At 42.0% G+C, this 13,557-nt stretch overlaps 1 protein-coding gene across 1 annotated transcript in view; it reads left to right on the forward strand.

Moving 5' to 3' along the window:
* The window catches only part of LOC147432562 (cell number regulator 6-like), a 32,275-nt gene extending 23,943 nt beyond the window's left edge, over positions 1–8,332 (forward strand). Inside the window, exons 3-4 of the mRNA XM_086492448.1 lie at positions 7,482–7,744; positions 7,832–8,332. Coding sequence (XP_086348574.1) covers positions 7,482–7,744; positions 7,832–8,053 — 485 coding nt within the window. The 3' untranslated portion in view covers positions 8,054–8,332. The remainder of the gene's footprint in view (positions 1–7,481; positions 7,745–7,831) is intronic.
* Positions 8,333–13,557: the final 5,225 nt, after the last annotated feature.

Raw genomic sequence — 13,557 nt, forward strand, 5'->3', positions numbered from 1 at the left:
TCTCCTCAGGAGTAAGCTTGGGTCGTGCATCCTTTTTCTCTGGGTTGCTCTTTTTCTTTCTACTTTCATTCCCAGAAGTCTGTTCGGCTCGTTGTGTCATGGCCTTATCTGTGGGGTAGGTCAAATTGCCAGAGTGAATGGGAAAGCCCCGCTTTGCATGACTCATCAACTCCTAAATAGAAGCTGACTTCTATTCGAAGCAGTGATCTTGGATCTCTGTAGGTAGACCCAAGGTAAACCGCTCAATCTGTTCTCTGAACGAGATCTTCTTGAATGAAGAGGCGGGTAGAAAAGAGCTCCAGATCTTTCACAGTAAGCATTGATTGTGTCTTTCTTGGTCATCCGAAGATGGTTCCAAGCAGCTCGTATATCTCATTCATATTCTTGCGTTAACCAAGAAGAAATAAAAAGCTTCTTAAATTTCAGCCATTTAACTGACGCAGTCTTGTTTAAAAGAAGCGTGGACCACCAAGTATGAGCATTCCTCTTAGAGTAAGAGGCAGCTCTCCGAATCTTGGAGTGCTCTGAATAGCGTTCTCCCGCGAAAGCGATGTCAAACTGCTGTATAAAAGACAAAGCCTTCGAAGCATCTGTGTATCGTGAAAAAGTATCAAACTTGATCGAGTGGCCACCTTCCTCAAACTCTTAGACTTTCTTGCTTTTATCTTCGAGAAAGTCATATTGGTTGGCTTTGTAAAAATTCTTCTTGTTCGCATAAAAGTTTCCGTTGTCAGAGTCTAAACTGTCTGTAGACGAGTCCTCTGTAGAAGTGTCACTCACTGGGCGAGACTTAGACTTCCTTGCCTTTTTCTTGCCCTTTCCAAAGCGTTGTTTCTTGCTTCACTTTTTGCTTTTCCTGTCTTCTTCGCTCGAGTCTGAAGAGCTAGAAGAACTGTCAGAAGAAGAAGAAGAAGAACTGTCAGAAGAAGAAGAAGAAGAACTGGGTAGGTCTTCAAACTTGACGTGCTTCTTCAATTTTTTTGCCTTGTCAAATGTCGATCGACGACCCAAATATCCCGGGAAGTTAGTGCCTTTCTTCTGCTTTTTGCCGTGCTTTTTTGCTTTTCTTTTGCACATCGAAAAGCTGAGCAATCCGTGCATCAACCACGTTCTCCAGTTCCTTCTCCGTATATTTCTTGGAGGCAGAAGATTTCTTGAGAACGGGTTTCGGGAGTGGTGTTGTGGTTCTTTGCCACTTCGTCTGTACCTCTTCCAAAGAGGTCTGGTTCATATATTTTGCCATCTTCGGGTCCTTGGAAAAATTCAGCATCATCTTTGTTGCATTGCCAATCAATTGACGACGTTCCATCTCTCTTTGCTCCGCCTGAGTAGGCCGAGGCGGGCTATACTCTCTGTCTGAATCTTCGTTGTGATCCCAGTCCGCATCTCCAAATGCAGAGGGAGTCGACTGATCATTGCCTGAAGCCATAGGTGCCGCGGAAAAAAAATTTTCGGGGATCGGATTTCTCGTAGAAGAGAAATCGGCCGTGCTCTGATACCACTGTAACAGACTTGGACACTCCAAGTCAAGAATCAACCGGGACAGCACCAAATAACCACTTCAAAACAAGTCACAGATCACAATAGATTTACACTGGCCCGGCGGAGTTCCATGCCTAGAGATATTGGCCCCAAAGACTGGCGCCCCTTTCGGTATTTCTTTTTGTATTAATCAATCATCAAAGTACAAGAGAGTGGCTCGGGGTTCACTCTCAGACTCTGCGTCCAGATGCCCTGAGAAGTGAGGCCCTCACCACTAATTTAAAGGTTACAAGGGATGCCCAAAAGCAGAGCCCCAAAAGCTTCAAATAAAAAACAATTGCTCTCTCTCTCTCTCACAAAGAGTCAAAACTTGAAAGCAAAAGCATTCTCTCTCTTTCTCATTAGGTAGAGAAAAAAGCAAAATTTGCGTCGCTCATCTTTCTATAATATATATTTTTTTAATAATTTTATAAGCCTCTGTGATTTCCAGAAATTAGGGTTTTTGGCAAAAATTAGGGTTTGCAGGAATTTTAGGGTTTCTGGCAGAAACTAGGGTTTTTGCTGTCTGTAGCCGCATCATCACTTTGTGACAGACAAACGATCCAAGAAGAGTAGATCTCGTAATGGATCTCGAAATGTTGATGCCTAACCCAAACACCGAACGCAAGTACCTGTTAAATACATGGCCGATCCACAGATTTGGGTAAAGGAAAAGAACATTTTGATAGTTTTGACGCGGATACGTTGTCCTCGAGCAGTTACAACTTAAAGAACTTATGGAGCATCGGGGCTGAGGGGCCTAAACCCACAGTATCGGGCAAAGCAGATCCAAGAACCGTGTTTGTTTCGAGGATGACCTAGGTTTTTCCTCGTCTTCAAAGAGTTCTGACAATTCGGTGTGCTCTAGTGTCACAAATGGGTGACGTGGCATGGCCTTGGACACACTCACAGAGTCGGGCAGTGGACACACAAAATTAAATCCGGACACCCACACTGATACGTGGCAGGTTGACTTGGCCACAGTACGGATTTCTGGATTTTTCAGCAGAAAACCAGCTGACAGGCTGACGTGACGTCCGTACAAATTTTTCCGCCGCAAATTACGGGTTGATGACGTGGCAGCGTACGGAAATTTTGGATTTGCGCTGGCTGTTTTTTTTAATGCCAGCTTTTGGGCCTAGTTGCTTTTGAAAGAGGAGCTTTTAAGTTTAATGCTTTTGGGGCTCTGCCTATGGGCATCCCTTGTAATCAATAATAAGTGGTTAGGCCCTCACTTCTTAGAGCATCTGGACGCAGAGTCTGAGAATTAGCACCTACGGGTTCAATTTTAACAACCAAAGGTCATCGGTTGGGTAGCGTCACATGAGTCAATCATTGCTCAGGGCTACTTTTGTGTCACGTGACACATCCCAACCCTATGTGTCCGTGGACAAGCTACACCATAACAGGGTTCCCATCAGTCAAGTCAGTTTAGATTAGCAGTGATCTGGCACTTTTGTGAGTCTATTTGTAGACCGTGCATGCCCAGTCACTCAGTGTAGATGCATATCCTCTGGTTGCACACTGCATATGCATAAGCATTTCCATCAGATTCCATCAGAGTCAGTTTGGGAATTTTTCAAGTGACTATATCCTATTTTTCCTTATTTTTAACATTTTTCACTTATTTATTAAGTGACTTTTGTTGGGTACTCAGTAGGGCAAATTGGGTAAGTTAATATATAAGAAAACCCAAGTTAGCACAATGGGGCAGATGAGCAAAGAGCACAACAAGCTTCCCCAAGCAGCAGGTGCTCCCTCCCTCTCTCAACAAGAACCTCTCCAAGCCTCCCTTGGTGAGATCCACCCCCATCAGCCCATCAGCATTGGGATCGCCATCAAGCATCACCTCCTTGACGTTTTCCCTCTCTTGCAGCTATCGCCATCAAACTTCTATGCTGGCGTTTTTCCCCTACCATTTCAGCGTTTTTCAGCAAATTACTAACGCTACTACTGCTGCCCATTTCAGCATTTTTCAGCATTGATAAACCTGCAATTACCAGCGTTTTCAGCATGGAACCCACAACCCTTGCAGCGTTTTCAGCAGGTGCAAACAGCCCTAAAAATGCAGCCAGATAAAGACCGATCCTCAGCGTTTTTGCCACCGCATGAACCCCGACAAAACCAGTCATTTTCAGCCATAAAAACAGCAGTAAAACAGTCATTTTCAGCCACCGAAACAGCCCCGAATTTCAGCAAATAGAAGACCACAGATTTCAGCCCTAAGTCGTCGTCATCACCACCGTCGTCGTCATCGGCATAGTCCAAGTTGGATCAGTCCATTGCATACGAATTGTACACCTTTGTGCAATCAAAGTAGACCACTCTCGCCGACGAGAGTGGGGCCTTCGGAGGAGGGTTTTACAACCTCTCGGGTGTCGTATCTCTTCTCTCTCTCCTTCTCGCAGTCTCATACACTTGCACGCACAATATCCACTCACTTTGTTCGTGATCGTAGCACTCTCCATAAAGACAGAAGGCTCTCTCCTTCCCTAAGAACTAAAAAGAACCTTGAGCAAATATAGATCACTAATCTTGAGAAAATACAACATTCATTCCGTTGCACCTTACATTGGTATCAGAGCTTTGGAAGTGTTCTGTACTACTCAAGGGAAGAATCACAAGAATTTTTTGTGCTTGTTGCGGTCGCACGAACCAAAGTTCGCTTGGGCGTGTCGATTCCTAATCGTGTTTTGTTGAAGAGTGACAGGAATCCCAAGAAAGAAGGGCTTGTCCAGTCTCCCCTTGTGTCTCTTTTCACTCATTGAGAGCGGACCGTGCACTTAGTGGCCGGCCAATCGACGTGAGGTGGGAAAAAGCAACCTTGGTGTGAGCGCAAGGCCGCCAAGGGGTGCGCCCGCAGAAAGGAGTAGAACTCGGGTGAAGAGAAGATCCTTCTCCAATGCGATTTGCAAGCGAAAGAAAACTCAAGAACCCAAGACCCTCAAGAATCAAGAACCTCAAGAACCCGAGACCCTCAAGAACCTCAAGAACCTCAAGACCCTCAAGAACCCAAGTTCCTCGCGAACTTAAGAACCCAATATCATAGTGCATGGTCGTCACCCGAAGCGGAATGGATACTTCGCATACAGGTGATGAGCATGAGAGAGGCGACGAAGATTCTTTCCCACCTGGAGATGATTTCTTCAGCTCTCCCCCTTCGCTATCTACGCCACCAAGTGCACCAAACCCTATGGAGGCAATGGTCAAGCAGATGATGGCCATGATGGATAGACAAGAAGCAAATCGCCTTGCTCAGGACCGTGAGCGCGACGAAAGAAACGCAAAACTTGCCGCAAAACAAGAAGACAATCGACTTGCTTTAGAACGCGAGCGCAACGAACGCAAAGAACGGAAACAACTAAGAAAGGCGGAAGAGGCTGCAAGAAACGCGGCCTTGGAGGCCAATCGTACCGCTCAAAGGTTGGCTTTGGAGACCGAGCGTGAAGCTCAATGAGAGCTACGCACTCAAGAATTGCTTCGACAAGCGCTAGCCTCGAAAACCGAACCACCCAAAGATCGTGGGAGTTCCTCAAGTGGTGCAAGCGACGATGCGGATTCCAACAACCCAGTCACCGAAAAGTTGACTTTCAGTAAGTATGACGGTAAGATGGATGCTACGGTTATTCATTCTTGGTTGCATCAATTTAATGCTTATTTTGCGACAACTAAGAAAATAGGCAATAGCAAAGTTTTGACGGCAGCTATGTACCTTGCCGGTGATGCCATTAATTGGTACCATGCATGGCAAGAGACAGAGCTAGCCGTGCATGTAGAGGAAGCCGACGGATTCACGCCCCTTTCCTTCAATTGGAATGACTTCCAAGACAAGCTCAAGGCGCGGTTTATGCCACCTCAGTACCTTGCACGATTGAAGGACGATTGGCGCTCTCTCAAGCAAAATGGTATACCGGTTATATCTTTTTCTAATCGTGTTTTGCAGCTAGGCACTCAATTACGAAAATCGGACGATGAGCGCAGAGAGGCTTTTCTCTTTGGATTGGACGAGTATATCAAGTACGATGTCGAAGTCTTCGATCCAATCGATCTCAACAAGGCAGTAGCGATTGCTATCGCACAGGATATGAAGCACAACAAGGGAAAGCCTAAGGAGAACAAGACTTCCACAAGTGCCTCGCAGACTTCTCAGAACCCTCAGAACGGTAAGAACGGTAAGAATGATAATTCTTCTAACCAATCTTCCAATAGTCTCTCATCAAAGAATTCTTCCATTGAATCTAAGGGTAAGACTAACACAATTGCTAAACCTAAGCTTACTCCAGATGAAAAGGTAGCACAAGGAATTGTAGGAGGATACATCACGTCGGAAGAACAAAGCACTTATTCTAAGGAAGGTCGTTGTTTTCATTGTCACATTAAGGGTCACATAAAAAGAACATGTCCTAAGCTTGAATCGAATGAATCTAAAGAACCCACTACATCTGTCAATGCAATGAATAATAACACGAGTGTGCCCCAAGTTTCTCAGGATCTTCCCATTGATGAATCTTTCATTAAATGTTATGGTCGTACGTCGGGGCACCGTTTTGTCATATTGTTTGACCCAGTATGCATGATGTGATCAGTTCCTCTCTTGTTGAGAGAGCCCGTCTCGAAGTTAGTCCGAATGTCCCTTATTAATATGGACCTACTAATAAGAGGTGCATCGTATGCAGTTATTACCTAGGCTTGGTACTAATGGTACTGTATGGGAACACTCCCCAATGCCTACACCCAATAGACACGGGTTGTGCTCATGTGCAATCATAGGGTATGCAGCTACTCTGAAGCGCCTGGTCATGCACATCTTGCGTACACGCTCACAAGGGTGCCATAACACTTCCTAGGCTGTCCTAAACCCTAGAAATAGGAGTGATAGCTTATCCACATGCACATAGGGTTAGATGTGCACGTGACTTTAGAGTTTAAAACCTAACCTCAGAGAAACTTATAGATTTTGGCCGAGAGGCCCAAAGGGCGCTAGATTTTGTTACAGAGCTTTTGGAACGAAGCTTTTCATGTAAGTGGTTTTGGCTAGGGTGAGGGTTTCTCCTCTTGGCAGATTAGCTTGGGAGTATCTTTGTAAAGAAATAATGAAGAAATACCGGAAGGAACGCTAGTCTTTGGGGCCAATGCATCTTGGTTCCTAACTCCGCCGTGCTCTCTCTCTCTCTCTCTCTCTCTCTCTCTCTCTCTCTCTCTCTCTCTCTTTCTTCTTCTTCTTCTTCTTCTATATATATATATATATATATATATCAAGGTGGAACCAAACGTAAAATTCTGTACGTATTCGGTACGTAAGGTACGCAGTCCTGTATGGATTGAGGTTTAAGGTACGTAAAAATACGCACTATTGGTAAAAATCCCTTAAAACTTAGAAAGAAAATAGGAATTTCATGAGAGAAGCCTACAAATATATCACTCTATATGTCTATATGGCATTAAACATCAATGAAGTGACCTACCATGGTCCATGATACGAACTTGAGACACAATAACACATGTCAATAATAGCAATGGAACTTAAGAGGAGGGAGAAACCACCACCACCACCCCAAAAAAAACAAAAAACCATCCACAACCCACCCCCCAAAAATAAAAATAAAATAAAATAAAAAATGGTACGGATTGAATCCGTATGGTACGGACGTACCGTACGGATCCAATCCGTACGTACATACGGTACAACCTTGATATATATATATATATATATATTCAAGTTTAATCAGTTGTTTGCAATTTTCTCACGTGTTGCTATACTATTATATACGCAATTGTTAGCCTTTAATTGTTAGCCTATAGTGTTTACCTTTAGTGTTAGCCTTGTTTTCTATTTCTCTTACATGAGAGAATCTTTTCATTTATGTACGGTTTAGTCTCATAGGTCATTTTGGCAACGTATATCTTGCATATAGTTGAAATTGCAGACTGCAATCAACAATTGTATGGATGTATTTCAGGTTGGCTAGGCTTGATTTGCCCCTGTGTCTTGTTTGGGAGGAATGTCGAAAGACTGAAGGAGGTACCTTGGACAACACCCTGTACATGCCATGCTGTATTTGTGGAGGGTGGATTGGCGCTTGCCGCTGCCACGCTAGCCTTTCATGCAGTCAATCCTCATGCGGCCTTTCTTATCGGGGAAGGACTGTTCTTTACGTGGTGGATGTGTGGCATATACACAGGGCTCTTCCGGCAAGACTTGCAAAAGAAATACCATCTGCAGGTCTTTTTTCCATAGTTGTATCAATCGTCTGCTCTTCTTGTCTTCTTGTTTGCATTAATCTAAATTGGGTTAGTGTACGTGCTACAGAATTCTCCTTGTGATCCTTGCTTAGTTCACTGCTGTATGCATTGGTGTGCTTTATGCCAAGAGCATCGGGAGATGCAGGGCAGGCTTTCTGACGATGTCGTTATGCCTATGACAATCATAAATCCACCTCCTTTGCAGGAAATGCATATTCCTGAAGGCCCAAAGACTCTTTCAGCTAATGGTAATGATGAGAGTGTAAGTGTACAAGTACAAGCTCCATGATCTATTCTTTGTCTTCACCAACGGTTTTGTAAGAAAGGCTGTCAAGCACTAGTAGGTGGAATTGCAAATGTTAAACCTCTCTTGCCTTCGAGAGGCTTGGCTCTGCGGTTCCATTGTGTTCTTGAGAGGCTCCAAATACAGGAACCTATACTAATGTGCAGAAGTGATGGATTCTTTAGGGTCTTTTTGATTTTTTATGCTGTCATAAAATGTTCACACGGTCTCTTCATAGTCATGTATGTCATATTGCAAAGGCTTTTTGCTGCACCGGCTTCCTTATTTCACTTGAAAAAGATAACAAGAATCAACATGCTCATTGTTTTCTATCTTGCCTTGAGTTAAGCTGATGTTCTTTAGTCTTTGAGTTGACAGCTCGAGGGGACTCTCGTATGGATTGGCCCCGGGGGATTCACTTGTAATACTAGGGAGACGTCACTTGTGTGCACCAAAACGTCACTTGTGTGCACCAAAACTGCCTTATTTACCCCTATATACAGGACCCTCCTTTGTAAAGTCTGCCTCCTTTGCCTTGCAAACCCCCCCTATTGTATTCACGTGATACCATATGGTAATCCTTAGTGAATACCCCAGCTTTGAGGTATTTGGTTTTATTTGAGCGGAGCGTAGCCTTGATAGTATGCAAGCTTGGCACATGAAGTACCATGGCATGCATACGACTCACAAAACGGAAACATCTGTCTTTGTTTCTTTCTTTGCATGCCATGAAATGGAATGGTCTTTCTGATTGTCCTTTTTGCTAAGCATCCAGAGGTTGTCCACTTTTTCAATTTCAAATTGTTTGCTTGTAGTTGATGTTAGCCTTAGGTTGGTTTGAAGTAGCTAAAGTAGTCGGATTGCTTGCACATGCTTAAGATTTTGTTTGCTCCGAAATGTTTTGTAAGAATAAGATGGAGAGCACATGTGCCTTGACTCTGATGTCGACTATGTTCGATAGCTTTCATTTAGTGGAGCTTGATTACAGCTATCATTTAGTGGAGCTTGATTACAACGTTGTTTGTATGCAAGCTTGTGAAGAAACATTATGATATCGGTAATCTTGCTCAAGAGACAAAATAGAGAAACATTAACCAAGAAGAATAACAAATACTAACAGACAAATCTGTGGTGCAATGGAAAGACTTCTCAAAAGAGTGCCACTTGAGAGAGAGCACATTGCAGCGAAGGTTTCAAAGCTTGATGGCAGATCTTTCCACTCATACTAAGGGTAAGATCAATCCATAAAGAGGAGAAATGTTACATCAATGATAGTGAGGAGACACAACGAGCAATTGATCATTCGTTTATGTGATCGTTGACCATTTTTAAAAAATTATTTTGAAGTGCATTGATTATTGGTTGCATGGGATCGAGGCCCAACATTAAATTAAGTGATGCTTATGCATTTCGGTACACGTTAATTGATATATAGAACTCTAAAGAAGCGAGTCTGTAAAGTTTGGAGGGGAATCTAGCTCCCTTACCAAGTGACATATGTCGAGAGAAGGGATCACCGATGCAAGGTAGTGCGTGAATTTTGAGGAGCGAGGCAAAGTAAACCTGACTAGAACGGAAAATCCGGGTAGTGACTCAACACAGCTATGCTTGCATTCTTGGGCATTCCATGTTTAATCTAGGCTGAGTTTATTTTTGAACAAGGATCAATGGTGGAGGGACTCTTGGGATTCGTGCTCACTTTTGCGACATGGATCCCTTTTTGACCCCTACCTTGTCACTTAGTCTTGAGGGAAAGAAAGAGAAACTGTTCCCCCCCCCCCCCCCCCCCCCCCCCCCCCCCCCCCCCCCCCCAAATCACACACACACACGCACACGCGCGCACACACACACACACAAACACAGACAAAACACATCATTTGCTTTGTTCTCCCTCTATCCTTGGCGTCTATGGATGTGTCCACAAAAGATTGGCCGACCCACACTCCAGTCTCTAGAGTGCATGAATACGGGAAAAATTGATTGCTTATTCTTACTTGGAAAGTGCTAGATCTTATCCGGGCTGAGTTTGCCTATCACCTCTAGAGTGTGATAGAACCTCAATTTTCTCTCTCTCTCTCTCTCTCTCTCTCTCTCTCTCCACGTTTCTATATGTCGGTACTTCTGTACAAATGTGCCATATACCTTTTATGACATACCTCTTAAGCAAAGAGTTTGTACAAGCTCATATATTATTTCATAGGCATTGGATATTTCTTGATTATTGACATGTTAAGGCCTACTATTCTTTGGATACTAGGATGACAAGCTATCCCTCTAACATGAAATGAAAACCTAGACAAGATTAGTCCTATCATTCTTTGGATTCTAGAATCACAAGCTATCCCTCTACCGTGAAATACTTGCCATGACCTAAACTTACTATACATTAGGGACCTAGACAATCAATATAATTCATACTACTTTCAAACCAAACAAGCCAATTGTAAATTGGCCTGCCAAGTTCCAACCATAGCCATCTATAGCTCATATACCATCTAACCACAATTTGATGACTTGAAGTTATTGTTATTTCGAAGACAAAGACTCAAAAGTATACAGGGGCAACCATTTCTTAATGGCATCATCCTCTTCTAGAATTACAAGATATTCCCCTAATTTTTATAAAAGGTTATTTATAACTTTATTGGCTAACATATCCATCTTGAAACCCACACAGGGACCTCGTTATTATTTATGAGAAAAGGTAACAAATTGAGCAAAGTCACAATCTTCCAAGTTTTCAAACACGGCTCAAATAAGAACATCAATAACCAAATTGGTTAACATATAGCCATCTTGAAGTTCTTTCATGGTAGCATCTATGAGATAAGGGGCCAAAAATCCTACAAAACGCCAACGACCTAAATAAATAATATTGGAGACTTCTAGGGCTTGGCAAAAAACATTTTTCCTATCCCAAGAGAATAAAGGCACACATAAAACACTTCTGACTTTCATGCCAAAATTTGAAGCATTTACCGGTATTTGCAACAAAACTTGTAAAATTTTTCTAGTTTTCTTCAAGGCAAGGTCGGAATCTAGTGTGGATTTTGCAATTTTAGGCAGTAAAACACATTAAGCCCTGATTTTGTGCAAACAATAGAGACTTCTATGATTGAGGTATGTCCAGACCATACAAAGAAAATAAAAAAACTGCAACCATAATCTCTCCTATTGCCTCCAACAATAACGAGGATTTACCATAATGTGCATTTGAAAAACTTATGCCTTACAACCACATCAAGGGCAGACCAAAGATGTAGTGAATAATCTAGATAGTTCCTATCTAGATAGTATCAACACATCCTCCTATACATAAACCAAAAAACTAGCAAAACTATGGTTCACCTCAAAAAGAGCCATATCAAAGAGTTGATACTGAAAAGAACACCCACTTAAAGTGCGTCAACAAAGAACTCGGAGAACAAATAACCACCATGGTTGCATTGCTAACTAGTCTTTCTTAGTAGGCGTTGCTATAGAATTCGTCAAGAACGTTATGTTTAAGTTGATTTAATAGAGTCTTAGCAAATTGAAAATACAAAAAGCATTGACAAATTCTAAAAATTGAAGTGCACTACTGACCGGCTAATTGTGTACGGGTGCTGTCCAAGTATGCAAGGTTGAGGAAGTGTTTGTATTAAAGATACATGAAACCAAGGTGAATAGTTAAAAATTTCATCATGCAATGAGGCATATATAGTGAAAACTCTAAACATATAGTGCACGCCATGAAAAAGTGCCATACAAAAGTTTGATGGAGAGTTGGAACTGTATCTCTCCAAAAATTATAGAACGAAAGTCTCCATAGTCTTTACGTGTTGTCCAAGCAAATGCATACACATGGAGGTTTGGATACAAATTACGAACTTTGTAGTTTTATCGAGGTGGAGGCGCTCTTGTTTGTTCAAAATTTCCATTGCTATAAATATATATGCTTCATGTGGCACCCGTTGCAAGAATTAAATCAAATATAAAAGATGTAGAATATAAACTTAACTTAACGAGCAAAAAAGTGTTTTTAATATGAGAAGATGAAACGGGTTAGAATACAATGTGGAAGTGTCCTTTTAACGGTATTTGAATTGCAAAGAGAGTTGAACGGATCAATTTTGATTATTTATTGGCAGAGCCTGAGCTTCTTGCCGATGCGTTAGCATATAGCCTTGATACTCTTCTTCCTTGCCTGAGGAAGAACTATTGCCTCCTTGAGGAGTCTTATTTTTATATGCTTTTGTACAAAGTCTTGATTTTTTCTACACCTCCTTGCATTTGGAACTTATAGGAGATTTTAGTGTTTCAAGCATATTGATCATAGATTGGTGAGATTACTTACTTCTAGTTGACTTGCCTTGGTCTTCCTTTATCTCTCTTTTTCTTTTGAATGTTATAAATTATTTAAAGATATGGATAAAGGAGATATTGAAGAGTGGGTTAGTTTTAAATTCTATGTAGGTGATTGGAAAGTTTTAAGCCCTTGAGAGGGATCACAATATAGGTAACATAAGTTAGTGCTAAAAAAGAAACCTAGATTTAGTGTGATATCACCTACATATTTTGAGATTTACCTTTAAATTTTAAATATGAAGGCGATAAAACCTACAAAATTTGGAGAACTTTAGTATAAAAACCTTCAAATATAGTCAATTTATTTTTATTTCTCACATATAAAATTTTTAAGTTATTTTGCAAGCTTTGAGCTAACGGCAAGCTTTAATAGCAACTTCAAATTATCACAATTTTGGGAATGTATAATCGAAATCAAGCGCGAGAAAAGCTCCGCTTCAATAACACTCTTGACTGTGAAGAGACATTATCACTAGACCCCTGCTGCTTCAACGTTCTCCAAGTCCAAGCTTTGTCTTCCATACCTTCTCTTCTCCATCATTGTGTTGATCTTGTCTTTTGTGATCTCCATCATCATCTCGTAGCTATTACAAATGTTAGTTTTTGCCCAGCATCGTCAGATGTCAGACAAATCAACACACGCAATGTGAATGGCAATGATTGCCAATTATTGTGCGACACCTCAACCTCATTGCGTGTACTTGCGCTGCAAGACTGCACGTCCTTTGTGGTCAGAGACCAGTGCTTGGCCTCCCTCCCCTGGACCTTGAAAGCCGGGAAAGGTCTTTTACTGACCTTTCTCTCCGTAAAACTGCTCCCACCATGGCTCTTGGCTCCCCTTCGATCGCCATGGGGTCGTAGTTTTTATGGGGAAAGGTCAGTAAAAGACCTTTCCCTATTACTGACCTTTCCCTACCTTTTTGCAACTTACGCCATCGTGTTGACTGTCACGTTCACTTCAGTTATCATGTCTACCATCGCTTCTATGTTGTTCCTCTTATTTCCACTTAGCCTCTTGCTCAATCTCCTTTTGCAGATCTTTGATTCTCCCTCTGTCATAAGGGACAAAAAGCCAGTGTTTCTCTGTATCTACAATCTTTCTTTTAGATGGAACAATAACATGAATTCTGCTGAGCAAACTTTGACGAAGTACTTTAGCACTA

The sequence above is a fragment of the Adiantum capillus-veneris genome, chromosome 20 (assembly GCF_014529385.1).
Source record: "Adiantum capillus-veneris isolate H3 chromosome 20, ASM1452938v2, whole genome shotgun sequence".
NCBI classification, from domain to species: Eukaryota; Viridiplantae; Streptophyta; class Polypodiopsida; order Polypodiales; family Pteridaceae; genus Adiantum; species Adiantum capillus-veneris.